Source organism: Oncorhynchus nerka, linkage group LG20, assembly GCF_034236695.1.
Source record: "Oncorhynchus nerka isolate Pitt River linkage group LG20, Oner_Uvic_2.0, whole genome shotgun sequence".
NCBI lineage: Eukaryota > Metazoa > Chordata > Actinopteri > Salmoniformes > Salmonidae > Oncorhynchus > Oncorhynchus nerka.
In genome coordinates this window covers 91,402,749-91,421,059 of record NC_088415.1, presented here as the reverse complement: position 1 = coordinate 91,421,059, position 18,311 = coordinate 91,402,749, and the positions used below count along the sequence as shown (strand labels likewise).

Below are 18,311 nucleotides of genomic sequence, written 5' to 3'. Positions count from 1 at the left end.
TGTGCGTGTGTGTGTGCGTGTGCGTGTGTGTGTGTGTGTGCGTGTGTGTGCGTGTATGATGTGTAGTTGTACCTGCAGTCCGATGGGCCCAGGTAGCCCAGGGAATCCTCTGGATCCTTCGTCTCCCTTCTGGCCAAACATACCCTGCTGACCCCTGGGTCCTGATTCACCATCACTACCCTGGAAGGCAGAGGTCAGAGGTTAGATGTCAAGAGTTGGTGGAATCAGTACCTTATTCTAGCTGGAGGCCTGATAGGAAGTGAGGAGCTGAAATGTGCTGACTTAATTAATCTGTGGGAGCACCACATGGCTACATGGTAGATAGAGACAGAGACAGAGAGAGACAGAGAGAGAGAGAGACGAGAGAGAGAGAGAGAGAGAGAGAGAGAGAGAGAGAGAGAGAGAGAGAGAGAGCTGAGATATTGAGTAGGTGGAGGCTGAGGGCTTGTGTTGTGTTGCCTTTAGGGGGCGGGAATAGGCAGAATTCTGTGTTTTGGATCTGACCTGACCTGTGGAGATCTGAGTTGAAGTAGGGTACGCCCTAAACTGCACCCTATTAGCTATGTAGTGCACTTCTTTTGACCAGAAGCCTATGGGTAGTTATGCACTATAAAAGGGAAGGGAAATAGGGTGTAATTTGAGATACGATAGTTTTGCTTGGCCAGAACAACAGCCCAGTACATGGAGGACTGTGGAATTTGGCTTGTGAGACTAGTGTAGAGGCTACTGCAGGATTGAGACACCATGTAGAGGTTTGAGAGACGGTTGCTGTTTCAAGGGAACAGTCAGATTTTAGCTAACTATTACAAATCTCTTCTCAGTAGACACAGCTTTGAAAGTCAGGTACAAATCTGTATCTACAGTTCTCTTAAAGATGTTCAGGGGCTTATCTTTCTGTGTTTTAACATCCTAAACATATGTTCTCTCTGTAGTCTCTCTGTAGTCTCTCTGTAGTCTCTCTGTAGTCTTGTTGTAGTCTTTTATAGTCTTGTTGTAGTCTCTCTCTAGTCCTGTTGTAGTCTCGTTGTAGTCTCTTTCTAGTCTTGTTGTAGTCTTTTTATAGTATTGTTGTAGTCTTTCTATAGTCTTGTTGTAGTCTTGCCCTAGTCTTGTTGTAGTCTTGCCCTAGTCTTGTTGTAGTCTTTCTATAGTATTGTTGTAGTCTTGTTGTAGTCTTTCTATAGTCTTGTTGTAGGCTTGCTGTAGTCTTGTTGTAGTCTTGTTGTAGTCTTTCTATAGTCTTGTTGTATTCTCTCTCTATTCTTGTTGTAGTCTTTCTATCGTCTTGTTGTAGGCTTGCTGTAGTCTTTCTATAGTCTTTCTATAGTCTTTCTATACTCTTGTTGTAGTCTTTCTATAGTATTGTTGTAGTCTTGTTGTAGTCATTCTATAGTCTTGTTGTAGGCTTGCTGTAGTCTTTCTATAGTCTTTCTATAGTATTGTTGTAGTCTTTCTATAGTAATGTTGTAGTCTTGTTGTAGTCTTTCTATAGTCATGTTGTAGTCTTTCTATAGTCTTGTTGTAGTCTTGTTGTAGTCTTTCTAGTATTGTTGTAGTCTTTCTATAGTCTTGTTGTAGTCTTTCTATAGTCGTTCTATAGTCTTGTTGTAGTCGTTCTATAGTCTTGTTGTAGTCTTTCTATAGTCGTTCTATAGTCTTGTTGTAGTCTTTCTATAGTCGTTCTATAGTCTTTATATAGTCTTGTTGTAGTCTTTCTATAGTCTTGTTGTAGTCTTTCTATAGTCGTTCTATAGTCTTGCTGTAGTCTTTCTATAGTCTTTCTATACTCTTGTTGTAGTCTTTCTATAGTATTGTTGTAGTCTTGTTGTAGTCATTCTATAGTCTTGTTGTAGGCTTGCTGTAGTCTTTCTATAGTCTTTCTATAGTATTGTTGTAGTCTTTCTATAGTAATGTTGTAGTCTTGTTGTAGTCTTTCTATAGTCATGTTGTAGTCTTTCTATAGTCTTGTTGTAGTCTTGTTGTAGTCTTGTTGTAGTCTTGTTGCAGTCTTTCTAGTATTGTTGTAGTCTTTCTATAGTCTTGTTGTAGTCTTTCTATAGTCGTTCTATAGTCTTGTTGTAGTCGTTCTATAGTCTTGTTGTAGTCTTTCTATAGTCGTTCTATAGTCTTTATATAGTCTTGTTGTAGTCTTTCTATAGTCTTGTTGTAGTCTTTCTATAGTCGTTCTATAGTCTTGTTGTAGTCTTTCTATAGTCGTTCTATAGTCTTGTTGTAGTCTTTCTATAGTCGTTCTATAGTCTTGTTGTAGTCTTTCTATAGTCGTTCTATAGTCTTGTTGTAGTCTTTCTATAGTCGTTCTATAGTCTTGTTGTAATCTTTCTATAGTCGTTCTATAGTCTTGTTGTAGTCTTTCTATAGTAGTTCTATAGTCTTGTTGTAGTCTTTCTATAGTCGTTCTATAGTCTTGTTGTAGTCTTTATATAGTCTTGTTGTAGTCTTTCTATAGTCGTTCTATAGTCTTGTTGTAATCTTTCTATAGTCGTTCTATAGTCTTGTTGTAATCTTTCTATAGTCGTTCTATAGTCTTGTTGTAGTCTTTCTATAGTCGTTCTATAGTCTTGTTGTAGTCTTTCTATAGTCGTTCTATAGTCTTGTTGTAGTCTTTCTATAGTCGTTCTATAGTCTTGTTGTAGTCTTTCCCAAGTCTTGTTGTTCTACTCTCATACAAGACAACGGTAGTTTTAATCTTGGGCATTTGGGTACTAAAGAAGATAAACCACTCCAACAGAAGTCACAGCTGAAGCCAGTCAGCTTTATCATGTGATATAATCAGATTTGGATCATATTTAGACTGGGAGTGCCACCTGGCTCTGCCAGTGTGTCTCAGTAGGCAGGTCATTGCCCCACCAGACAGAGGCCTAGGCAACGTCTGTAAATAGAAACCTATTCCCCATGTAGTGGACTACTTTTGACCAGGACTGATAGGATATAGGGAATAGGGTGGCAATTGGGATGAAGGACTAGACATTATCTAATAATATGACAGATAATATTACTGTCCTGATGACCTGCAGCACTGAGCTGTGACTATATGGGTGTGACTATATTGGTGTGACTATATTGGTGTTGGTGTGACTATATTGGTGTTGGTGTGACTATATTGGTGTTGGTGTGACTATATTGGTGTGGCTATATTCGTGTTGGTGTGACTATATTGGTGTTGGTGTGACTATATTGGTGTTGGTGTGACTATATGGGTGTGACTATATTGGTGTGACTATATTGGTGTTGGTGTGACTATATTGGTGTTGGTGTGACTATATTGGTGTTGGTGTGACTATGTTGGTGTGGCTATATTGGTGTTGGTGTGACTATATTGGTGTGAATATTTTGGCTTTGGTGTGACTATATTGGTGTGAATATTTTGGCTTTGGTGTGACTATATTGGTGTGAATATTTTGGCTTTGGTGTGGCTATATTGGTGTTGGTGTGACTATATTGGTGTGACTATTTTGGTGTTGGTGTGGCTATATTGGTGTGACTATATTGGTGTGACTATATTGGTGTTGGTGTGGCTATATTGGTGTGGCTATATTGGTGTGACTATATGGGTGTGACTATATTGGTGTGGCTATATTGGTGCTGGTGGGAATATACTGGTGTTGGTGTGACTATATGGGTGTTGGTGTGACTATATGGGTGTGACTATATTGGTGTTGGTTTGACTATATTGGTGTGACTATATTGGTGTTGGTGTGACTATATTGGTGTTGGTGTGACTATATGGGTGTGACTATATTGGTGTTGGTGTGACTATATTGGTGTGACTATATTGGTGTTGGTGTGACTATATGGGTGTGACTATATTGGTGTTGGTGTGACTAATCACCACCTTCCGGAGACACCTGAAACCCCACCTCTTTAAGGAATACCTAGGATAGGATAAAGTAATCCCTCTCACCCCCCCCTCCCCCTGAAAAGATTTAGATGCACTACTGTTCCACTGGAGGTCATAAGGTGAATGCACCAATTTGTAAGTCGCTCTGGATAAGAGCGTCTGCTAAATGACTTAAATGTAATGTAAATGTAAATGTACTATATTGGTGTGACTATATTGGTGTTGGTGTGACTATATTGGTGTAATGTGTATGGGTGTGCAATGTGTGGTTGTACAGTGTAGTTGTACTGTGTAGTTGCACTGTGTAGTTGTACTGTGTAGTTGCGCTGTGTAGTTGCACTGTGTAGTTGCACTGTGTAGTTGCACTGTGTAGTTGCACTGTGTAGTTGTGCTGTGTAGTTGCACTGTGTAGTTGCACTGTGTAGTTGTACTGTGTAGTTGTACTGTGTAGTTGTACTGTGTAGTTGTACGGTGTAGTTACACTGTGTGGTTGTACTGTGTAGTTGTACTGTGTAGTTGTACAGTGTAGTTACACTGTGTAGTTGTACGGTGTAGTTACACTGTGTAGTTGTACTGTGTAGTTTTACGGTGTAGTTGTACGGTGTAGTTACACTGTGTAGTTGTACGGTGTAGTTACACTGTGTAGTTGTACTGTGTAGTTTTACGGTGTAGTTGTACGGTGTAGTTGCACGGTGTAGTTGCAGTGGAATAACAAGGGGTGGGTTGAGGGCTGAGCTGAGGGGTGACAGTTCGGGGTTGATGAGTTTGGTTAGAGGTTAATGGTGAATTAATACTCACGGCAGGACCAGGCGCTCCGATGACACCTTGAAGACCAGATGGCCCAGGAGGACCCTGCTCACCACCACCGAAACAGAGAGGTTAACGACAGGGACAGAGACACAGTTAGCGACAGTGCCTTCACATGCTTAAGCACTACATTTATCTGTGGTTACTTTTATGATTCTAAATGAGCTGTCCCCAACAATGGACGACCTTAAGGTCATTTGAGGGGACTGCAGGGCTGGCCCTAGCGAGATTTAGTTGGGGAGGGGGCCCTACCTCGCAGCAAAACATTTTAGTAGCCCACCCACTGGACTGACAGTGGAGAGGATTAGTTTTAAAGTACATTTCATGCAATTCTACTCCTTTTGCCCTGGGGCAGAGCAATTTTTGTTTCCCAGGTTTAGAGCTCATTTCCTGCGATTATACACATTTTGACCTTGACTTTACACTATGTTAATATGATATCTGAGTGAGAGTGACTAACAAAAATCAATGCGGGCTCCTGGGCACACGCTCTGCGTGCCCGATGGGAATTCGGCCATGATTACTACAAGTTTAGATAGCCGGCTAGACAAATTTACCAATCAAACATTTTTTTGACGACATGGACTAATTGAGTGACTGTCAGTGACTAAAATAACACTACAAAAACTGCTGATGGAAAACCACATTTCGGGAATTGCATCTTGTGTATTCTACTATCCTTACTCTCAAGAGGAAGTTGAGACTCCGACTGAACCCCCCCCCCCCCCCCGACCCCCCCAAAATATTTATTTTATTTTGGTCAGGGCCTCTGGGTGACTTCCTTGGATGTTTTCTCATCCTCCGGTCTTTGCACCAGTAAAGGCTTGTCTCTGATTTCGGGTGAAGTTTCTCTAGACGTTTCCTACACAAGGAAACTTTGATGAGAACTCACCTGTTCCCCCTTGTCTGCTTTGCTTCCCTTTTGGCCAGGCTCACCAACCTCTCCCTGGGACAGAACACACAACAACAGTTATGATAATGATACCTGTACATCGTCTTTATACTGTATAGCGATAGGACTCAAAGACGCTTGAAGTCCTATTTTTATTTTAGCTCCTCATAAAATCATTTCTGCCTCGCTGTTTAGTCAAGTCCAATATTTTCCAACTGTCACCTTTACTGAGATTAGGTGGTAAATATTATTTGTGGAGATTTTAATTGGATTGGACAACAAAGACCCTGGGTTGGTGTTTGCAATTAATTGATTACTTGGCTCGGTTTATCCTTCTATTGGCACTCCCACTGTCACGCTAACGCTATGGAGGACGTGAGAGGGATCTGAAATGTGTGATGGGTGTGTGTGTGTGTGTGTGCACGCACACGTGCATACAACTGCCTCTGCTAAAACAGTTTCACACCATAACTTAACATGTCATCGACACAAATAATATCTGCAATGTAACACTCCTAACCCACATACTACACTACTGCACTATACTGCACAGTTAAACTACACTACTGCACTATACCGCACAGTTAAACTACACTACTGCACTATACTGTACAGTTAAACTACACTACTGCACTATACTGCACAGTTAAACTACACTACTGCACTATACTGCACAGTTAAACTACACTACTGCACTATACTGCACAGTTAAACTACACTACTGCACTATACTGCACAGTTAAACTACACTACTGCACTATACTGTACAGTTAAACTACACTACTGCACTATACTGCACAGTTAAACTACACTACTGCACTATACTGCACAGTTAAACTACACTACTGCACTATACTGCACAGTTAAACTACACTACTGCACTATACTGCACAGTTAAACTACACTACTGCACTATACTGCACAGTTAAACTACACTACTGCACTATACTGCACAGTTAAACTACACTACTGCACTATACTGTACAGTTAAACTACACTACTGCACTATACTGCACAGTTAAACTACACTACTGCACTATACTGCACAGTTAAACTACACTACTGCACTATACTGCACAGTTAAACTACACTACTGCACTATACTGCACAGTTAAACTACACTACTGCACTATACTGCACAGTTAAACTACACTACTGCACTATACTGCACAGTTAAACTACACTACTGCACTATACTGTACAGTTAAACTACACTACTGCACTATACTGTACAGTTAAAATACACTACTGCACTATACTGCACAGTTAAACTACACTACTGCACTATACTGTACAGTACTATACCACTATACTAAACTACACCACTGCACTATACTGTATAGTTAAACTACACTACTGCACTATACTGTATAGTTAAACTACACTACTGCACTATACTGTATAGTTAAACTACACTACTGCACTATACTGCACAGTTAAACTACACTACTGCACTATACTGCACAGTTAAACTACACTACTGCACTATACTGTACAGTTAAACTACACTACTGCACTATACTGTATAGTTAAACTACACTACTGCACTATACTGTATAGTTAAACTACACTACTGCACTATACTGTATAGTTAAACTACACTACTGCACTATACTGTATAGTACTATACCACTATACTAAACTACACCACTGCACTATACTGTACAGTACTCTACCACTAATAGTACACTACTGCACTATACTGTACAGTACTATACCACTATACTGTACAGTACTATACCACTATACTGTACAGTACTATACCACTAATAGTACACTACTGCACTATACTGTATAGTTAAACTACACTACTGCACTATACTGTATAGTTAAACTACACTACTGCACTATACTGCAGTTAAACTACACTACTGCACTATACTGTACAGTACTATACTAAACTACTGCACTATACTGTACAGTTAAACTACACTAATGCACTATACTGCACAGTTAAAGTACACTACTGCACTATACTGTACAGTTAAACTACACTACTGCACTATACTGTACAGTACTATACTACACCACACCACTGCACTATACTGTACAGTACTATACCACTAATAGTACATTACTGCACTATACTGTACAGTACTATACCACTATACTGTACAGTACTATACCACTAATAGTACACTACTGCACTATACTGTACAGTACTATACCATTATACTAAACTACACTACTGCATATACTGTATAGTACTATATTACTATATTATAATACAGTACATTACTGCACTATACTGAACAGTACTATACTGAACTACACTACTGCACTATAATGTATAGTACTATATTACTATACTATACTACTGCACAATAAAGTACAGTATTATACTACTATACTATAATACATTACATTACTGCACTATACTGTACAGTACTATACTAAACTACACTACCACACTATATTGTACAGTACTATGCTATTATACTAAACCACATTACTGCACTATGCTGTACGGTACTATACTACATTACTGCACTGTACAGTACTGTACTATATTACTTAACTATACTACTATACTATCCTGCTGAACTATGCTGCACAACATTATACATTACTGAACTATACTACAATACTACACTACATTACTACACTGTACAGCACTGTACTACATTACTGCACTATACTATACTACATTACTGAACTGTACAGTACTGTTCTACATTACTTCATTATACTACTATACTATATTACTGAACTATACTACTATATCATGCTAAATTACTGAGCTATACTGTACTACATTACTGAACTATACTATACAGTAATATACAACATTACTGCGCCATACTGTACACTACTACATTAGTGCACCATACTACTATACTATGCTACATTACTGCACTACACTGTACAACATTACTGAACTATACTGTACGGTACTGGACTACATTACTGAACTATACTACATTAATATACTACATTACTGCACTATACTGTACAGTACTGTACTACATTACTGCACTATACTGTACAGTACTATACTACATTACTGCATTATACTGTACAGTACTATACTACATTAATATACTACATTGCTGCACTATACTGTACAGTACAATACTACTATACTAGACTACTGCACTATACTGCACAGTACTACACCACTATACTATACCACTGCACTATACTGTACAGTACAATACTACTATACTAGACTACTGCACTATACTGTACAGTACAATACTACTATACTAGACTACTGCACTATACTGTACAGTACTACACCACTATACTATACCACTGCACTATACTGTATAGTTAAACTACACTACTGCACTATACTGTACAGTTAAACTACACTACTGCACTATACTGTACAGTTAAACTACACTACTGCACTATACTGTACAGTTAAACTACACTACTGCACTATACTGTACAGTTAAACTACACTACTGCACTATACTGCACAGTTAAACTACACTACTGCACTATACTGTACAGTTAAACTACACTACTGCACTATACTGTACAGTTAAACTACACTACTGCACTATACTGTACAGTTAAACTACACTACTGCACTATACTGCACAGTTAAACTACACTACTGCACTATACTGTACAGTTAAACTACACTACTGCACTATACTGCACAGTTAAACTACACTACTGCACTATACTGCACAGTTAAACTACACTACTGCACTATACTGTACAGTACTATACCACTATACTAAACTACACCACTGCACTATACTGTATAGTTAAACTACACTACTGCACTATACTGTATAGTTAAACTACACTACTGCACTATACTGCACAGTTAAACTACACTATTGCACTATACTGTATAGTTAAACTACACTACTGCACTATACTGCACAGTTAAACTACACTACTGCACTATACTGTACAGTTAAACTACACTACTGCACTATACTGTATAGTTAAACTACACTACTGCACTATACTGTATAGTTAAAATACACTACTGCACTATACTGTATAGTTAAACTACACTACTGCACTATACTGTACAGTACTATACCACTATACTGTACAGTACTATACCACTATACTGTACAGTTAAACTACACCACTGCACTATACTGTACAGTATTCTACCACTAATAGTACACTACTGCACTATACTGTACAGTACTATACCACTATACTGTACAGTACTATACCACTATACTGTACAGTACTATACCACTAATAGTACACTACTGCACTATACTGTATAGTTAAACTACACTACTGCACTATACTGTATAGTTAAACTACACTACTGCACTATACTGCAGTTAAACTACACTACTGCACTATACTGTACAGTACTATACTAAACTACTGCACTATACTGTACAGTTAAACTACACTAATGCACTATACTGCACAGTTAAAGTACACTACTGCACTATACTGTACAGTTAAACTACACTACTGCACTATACTGTACAGTACTATACTACACCACACCACTGCACTATACTGTACAGTACTATACCACTAATAGTACATTACTGCACTATACTGTACAGTACTATACCACTATACTGTACAGTACTATACCACTATACTGTACAGTACTATACCACTAATAGTACACTACTGCACTATACTGTACAGTACTATACCATTATACTAAACTACACTACTGCATATACTGTATAGTACTATATTACTATATTATAATACAGTACATTACTGCACTATACTGAACAGTACTATACTGAACTACACTACTGCACTATAAATGTATAGTACTATATTACTATACTATACTACTGCACAATAAAGTACAGTATTATACTACTATACTATAATACATTACATTACTGCACTATACTGTACAGTACTATACTAAACTACACTATCAAGACTATATTGTACAGTACTATGCTATTATACTAAACCACATTACTGCACTATGCTCTACGGTACTATACTACATTACTGCACTGTACAGTACTGTACTATATTACTTAACTATACTACTATACTATCTGCTGAACTATGCTGCACAACATTATACATTACTGAACTATACTACAATACTACACTACATTACTACACTGTACAGCACTGTACTACATTACTGCACTATACTATACTACATTACTGAACTGTACAGTACTGTTCTACATTACTTCATTATACTACTATACTATATTACTGAACTATACTACTATACCATGCTAAATTACTGAGCTATACTGTACTACATTACTGAACTATACTATACAGTAATATACAACATTACTGCGCCATACTGTACACTACTACATTAGTGCACCATACTACTATACTATGCTACATTACTGCACTACACTGTACAACATTACTGAACTATACTGTACGGTACTGGACTACATTACTGAACTATACTACATTAATATACTACATTACTGCACTATACTGTACAGTACTGTACTACATTACTGCACTATACTGTACAGTACTATACTACATTACTGCATTATACTGTACAGTACTATACTACATTAATATACTACATTGCTGCACTATACTGTACAGTACAATGCTACTATACTAGACTACTGCACTATACTGCACAGTACTACACCACTATACTATACCACTGCACTATACTGTACAGTACAATACTACTATACTAGACTACTGCACTATACTGTACAGTACAATGCTACTATACTAGACTACTGCACTATACTGTACAGTACTACACCACTATACTATACCACTGCACTATACTGTATAGTTAAACTACACTACTGCACTATACTGTATAGTTAAACTACACCACTGCACTATACTGTACAGTACTATACCACTATACTATACCACTGCACTATACTGTACAGTACTATACCACTATACTAAACTACACTACTGCACTATACTGTACAGTACTATACCACTATACTATACCACTGCACTATACTGTACAGTACAATACTACTATACTAGACTACTGCACTATACTGCACAGTACTACACCACTATACTATACCACTGCACTATACTGTACAGTACTACACCACTATACTATACCACTGCACTATACTGTATAGTTAAACTACACTACTGCACTATACTGTACAGTTAAACTACACTACTGCACTATACTGTACAGTTAAACTACACTACTGCACTATACTGTACAGTTAAACTACACTACTGCACTATACTGCACAGTTAAACTACACTACTGCACTATACTGCACAGTTAAACTACACTACTGCACTATACTGCACAGTTAAACTACACTACTGCACTATACTGTACAGTACTATACCACTATACTAAACTACACCACTGCACTATACTGTATAGTTAAACTACACTACTGCACTATACTGTATAGTTAAACTACACTACTGCACTATACTGCACAGTTAAACTACACTATTGCACTATACTGTATAGTTAAACTACACTACTGCACTATACTGCACAGTTAAACTACACTACTGCACTATACTGTACAGTTAAACTACACTACTGCACTATACTGTATAGTTAAACTACACTACTGCACTATACTGTATAGTTAAAATACACTACTGCACTATACTGTATAGTTAAACTACACTACTGCACTATACTGTACAGTACTATACCACTATACTGTACAGTACTATACCACTATACTGTACAGTTAAACTACACCACTGCACTATACTGTACAGTATTCTACCACTAATAGTACACTACTGCACTATACTGTACAGTACTATACCACTATACTGTACAGTACTATACCACTATACTGTACAGTACTATACCACTAATAGTACACTACTGCACTATACTGTATAGTTAAACTACACTACTGCACTATACTGTATAGTTAAACTACACTACTGCACTATACTGCAGTTAAACTACACTACTGCACTATACTGTACAGTACTATACTAAACTACTGCACTATACTGTACAGTTAAACTACACTAATGCACTATACTGCAGAGTTAAAGTACACTACTGCACTATACTGTACAGTTAAACTACACTACTGCACTATACTGTACAGTACTATACTACACCACACCACTGCACTATACTGTACAGTACTATACCACTAATAGTACATTACTGCACTATACTGTACAGTACTATACCACTATACTGTACAGTACTATACCACTATACTGTACAGTACTATACCACTAATAGTACACTACTGCACTATACTGTATAGTTAAACTACACTACTGCACTATACTGTATAGTTAAACTACACTACTGCACTATACTGCAGTTAAACTACACTACTGCACTATACTGTACAGTACTATACTAAACTACTGCACTATACTGTACAGTTAAACTACACTACTGCACTATACTGTACAGTACTATACTACACCACACCACTGCACTATACTGTACAGTACTATACCACTAATAGTACATTACTGCACTATACTGTACAGTACTATACCACTATACTGTACAGTACTATACCACTATACTGTACAGTACTATACCACTAATAGTACACTACTGCACTATACTGTATAGTTAAACTACACTACTGCACTATACTGTATAGTTAAACTACACTACTGCACTATACTGCAGTTAAACTACACTACTGCACTATACTGTACAGTACTATACTAAACTACTGCACTATACTGTACAGTTAAACTACACTAATGCACTATACTGCACAGTTAAAGTACACTACTGCACTATACTGTACAGTTAAACTACACTACTGCACTATACTGTACAGTACTATACTACACCACACCACTGCACTATACTGTACAGTACTATACCACTAATAGTACATTACTGCACTATACTGTACAGTACTATACCACTATACTGTACAGTACTATACCACTATACTGTACAGTACTATACCACTAATAGTACACTACTGCACTATACTGTACAGTACTATACCATTATACTAAACTACACTACTGCATATACTGTATAGTACTATATTACTATATTATAATACAGTACATTACTGCACTATACTGAACAGTACTATACTGAACTACACTACTGCACTATAATGTATAGTACTATATTACTATACTATACTACTGCACAATAAAGTACAGTATTATACTACTATACTATAATACATTACATTACTGCACTATACTGTACAGTACTATACTAAACTACACTACCGCACTATATTGTACAGTACTATGCTATTATACTAAACCACATTACTGCACTATGCTCTACGGTACTATACTACATTACTGCACTGTACAGTACTGTACTATATTACTTAACTATACTACTATACTATCCTGCTGAACTATGCTGCACAACATTATACATTACTGAACTATACTACAATACTACACTACATTACTACACTGTACAGCACTGTACTACATTACTGCACTATACTATACTACATTACTGAACTGTACAGTACTGTTCTACATTACTTCATTATACTACTATACTATATTACTGAACTATACTACTATACCATGCTAAATTACTGAGCTATACTGTACTACATTACTGAACTATACTATACAGTAATATACAACATTACTGCGCCATACTGTACACTACTACATTAGTGCACCATACTACTATACTATGCTACATTACTGCACTACACTGTACAACATTACTGAACTATACTGTACGGTACTGGACTACATTACTGAACTATACTACATTAATATACTACATTACTGCACTATACTGTACAGTACTGTACTACATTACTGCACTATACTGTACAGTACTATACTACATTACTGCATTATACTGTACAGTACTATACTACATTAATATTCTACATTGCTGCACTATACTGTACAGTACAATACTACTATACTAGACTACTGCACTATACTGCACAGTACTACACCACTATACTATACCACTGCACTATACTGTACAGTACAATACTACTATACTAGACTACTGCACTATACTGTACAGTACAATACTACTATACTAGACTACTGCACTATACTGTACAGTACTACACCACTATACTATACCACTGCACTATACTGTATAGTTAAACTACACTACTGCACTATACTGTATAGTTAAACTACACCACTGCACTATACTGTACAGTACTATACCACTATACTATACCACTGCACTATACTGTACAGTACTATACCACTATACTAAACTACACTACTGCACTATACTGTACAGTACTATACCACTATACTATACCACTGCACTATACTGTACAGTACAATACTACTATACTAGACTACTGCACTATACTGCACAGTACTACACCACTATACTATACCACTGCACTATACTGTACAGTACTACACCACTATACTATACCACTGCACTATACTGTATAGTTAAACTACACTACTGCACTATACTGTACAGTTAAACTACACTACTGCACTATACTGTACAGTTAAACTACACTACTGCACTATACTGTACAGTTAAACTACACTACTGCACTATACTGCACAGTTAAACTACACTACTGCACTATACTGTACAGTTAAACTACACTACTGCACTATACTGCACAGTTAAACTACACTACTGCACTATACTGCACAGTTAAACTACACTACTGCACTATACTGTACAGTACTATACCACTATACTAAACTACACCACTGCACTATACTGTATAGTTAAACTACACTACTGCACTATACTGTATAGTTAAACTACACTACTGCACTATACTGCACAGTTAAACTACACTATTGCACTATACTGTATAGTTAAACTACACTACTGCACTATACTGCACAGTTAAACTACACTACTGCACTATACTGTACAGTTAAACTACACTACTGCACTATACTGTATAGTTAAACTACACTACTGCACTATACTGTATAGTTAAAATACACTACTGCACTATACTGTATAGTTAAACTACACTACTGCACTATACTGTACAGTACTATACCACTATACTGTACAGTACTATACCACTATACTGTACAGTTAAACTACACCACTGCACTATACTGTACAGTATTCTACCACTAATAGTACACTACTGCACTATACTGTACAGTACTATACCACTATACTGTACAGTACTATACCACTATACTGTACAGTACTATACCACTAATAGTACACTACTGCACTATACTGTATAGTTAAACTACACTACTGCACTATACTGTATAGTTAAACTACACTACTGCACTATACTGCAGTTAAACTACACTACTGCACTATACTGTACAGTACTATACTAAACTACTGCACTATACTGTACAGTTAAACTACACTAATGCACTATACTGCACAGTTAAAGTACACTACTGCACTATACTGTACAGTTAAACTACACTACTGCACTATACTGTACTATACTACACCACACCACTGCACTATACTGTACAGTACTATACCACTAATAGTACATTACTGCACTATACTGTACAGTACTATACCACTATACTGTACAGTACTATACCACTATACTGTACAGTACTATACCACTAATAGTACACTACTGCACTATACTGTATAGTTAAACTACACTACTGCACTATACTGTATAGTTAAACTACACTACTGCACTATACTGCAGTTAAACTACACTACTGCACTATACTGTACAGTACTATACTAAACTACTGCACTATACTGTACAGTTAAACTACACTACTGCACTATACTGTACAGTACTATACTACACCACACCACTGCACTATACTGTACAGTACTATACCACTAATAGTACATTACTGCACTATACTGTACAGTACTATACCACTATACTGTACAGTACTATACCACTATACTGTACAGTACTGTACCACTAATAGTACACTACTGCACTATACTGTATAGTTAAACTACACTACTGCACTATACTGTATAGTTAAACTACACTACTGCACTATACTGCAGTTAAACTACACTACTGCACTATACTGTACAGTACTATACTAAACTACTGCACTATACTGTACAGTTAAACTACACTAATGCACTATACTGCACAGTTAAAGTACACTACTGCACTATACTGTACAGTTAAACTACACTACTGCACTATACTGTACAGTACTATACTACACCACACCACTGCACTATACTGTACAGTACTATACCACTAATAGTACATTACTGCACTATACTGTACAGTACTATACCACTATACTGTACAGTACTATACCACTATACTGTACAGTACTATACCACTAATAGTACACTACTGCACTATACTGTATAGTTAAACTACACTACTGCACTATACTGTATAGTTAAACTACACTACTGCACTATACTGCAGTTAAACTACACTACTGCACTATACTGTACAGTACTATACTAAACTACTGCACTATACTGTACAGTTAAACTACACTAATGCACTATACTGCACAGTTAAAGTACACTACTGCACTATACTGTACAGTTAAACTACACTACTGCACTATACTGTACAGTACTATACTACACCACACCACTGCACTATACTGTACAGTACTATACCACTAATAGTACATTACTGCACTATACTGTACAGTACTATACCACTATACTGTACAGTACTATACCACTATACTGTACAGTACTATACCACTAATAGTACACTACTGCACTATACTGTACAGTACTATACCATTATACTAAACTACACTACTGCATATACTGTATAGTACTATATTACTATATTATAATACAGTACATTACTGCACTATACTGAACAGTACTATACTGAACTACACTACTGCACTATAATGTATAGTACTATATTACTATACTATACTACTGCACAATAAAGTACAGTATTATACTACTATACTATAATACATTACATTACTGCACTATACTGTACAGTACTATACTAAACTACACTACCGCACTATATTGTACAGTACTATGCTATTATACTAAACCACATTACACTATGCTCTACGGTACTATACTACATTACTGCACTGTACAGTACTGTACTATATTACTTAACTATACTACTATACTATCCTGCTGAACTATGCTGCACAACATTATACATTACTGAACTATACTACAATACTACACTACATTACTACACTGTACAGCACTGTACTACATTACTGCACTATACTATACTACATTACTGAACTGTACAGTACTGTTCTACATTACTTCATTATACTACTATACTATATTACTGAACTATACTACTATACCATGCTAAATTACTGAGCTATACTGTACTACATTACTGAACTATACTATACAGTAATATACAACATTACTGCGCCATACTGTACACTACTACATTAGTGCACCATACTACTATACTATGCTACATTACTGCACTACACTGTACAACATTACTGAACTATACTGTACGGTACTGGACTACATTACTGAACTATACTACATTAATATACTACATTACTGCACTATACTGTACAGTACTGTACTACATTACTGCACTATACTGTACAGTACTATACTACATTACTGCATTATACTGTACAGTACTATACTACATTAATATACTACATTGCTGCACTATACTGTACAGTACAATACTACTATACTAGACTACTGCACTATACTGCACAGTACTACACCACTATACTATACCACTGCACTATACTGTACAGTACAATACTACTATACTAGACTACTGCACTATACTGTACAGTACAATACTACTATACTAGACTACTGCACTATACTGTACAGTACTACACCACTATACTATACCACTGCACTATACTGTATAGTTAAACTACACTACTGCACTATACTGTATAGTTAAACTACACCACTGCACTATACTGTACAGTACTATACCACTATACTATACCACTGCACTATACTGTACA

The 18,311-nt window shown here is 36.6% G+C and overlaps 1 protein-coding gene across 1 annotated transcript in view; it reads right to left on the bottom strand.

Moving 5' to 3' along the window:
- The window catches only part of LOC115125028 (collagen alpha-1(XI) chain-like), a 255,449-nt gene that overhangs the window by 46,267 nt on the left and 190,871 nt on the right, over window positions 1–18,311 (bottom strand). Inside the window, 3 exon segments of the mRNA XM_065006101.1 lie at window positions 73–180; window positions 4,658–4,711; window positions 5,559–5,612. Of these exon segments, the coding sequence (XP_064862173.1) occupies window positions 73–180; window positions 4,658–4,711; window positions 5,559–5,612 (216 nt within the window).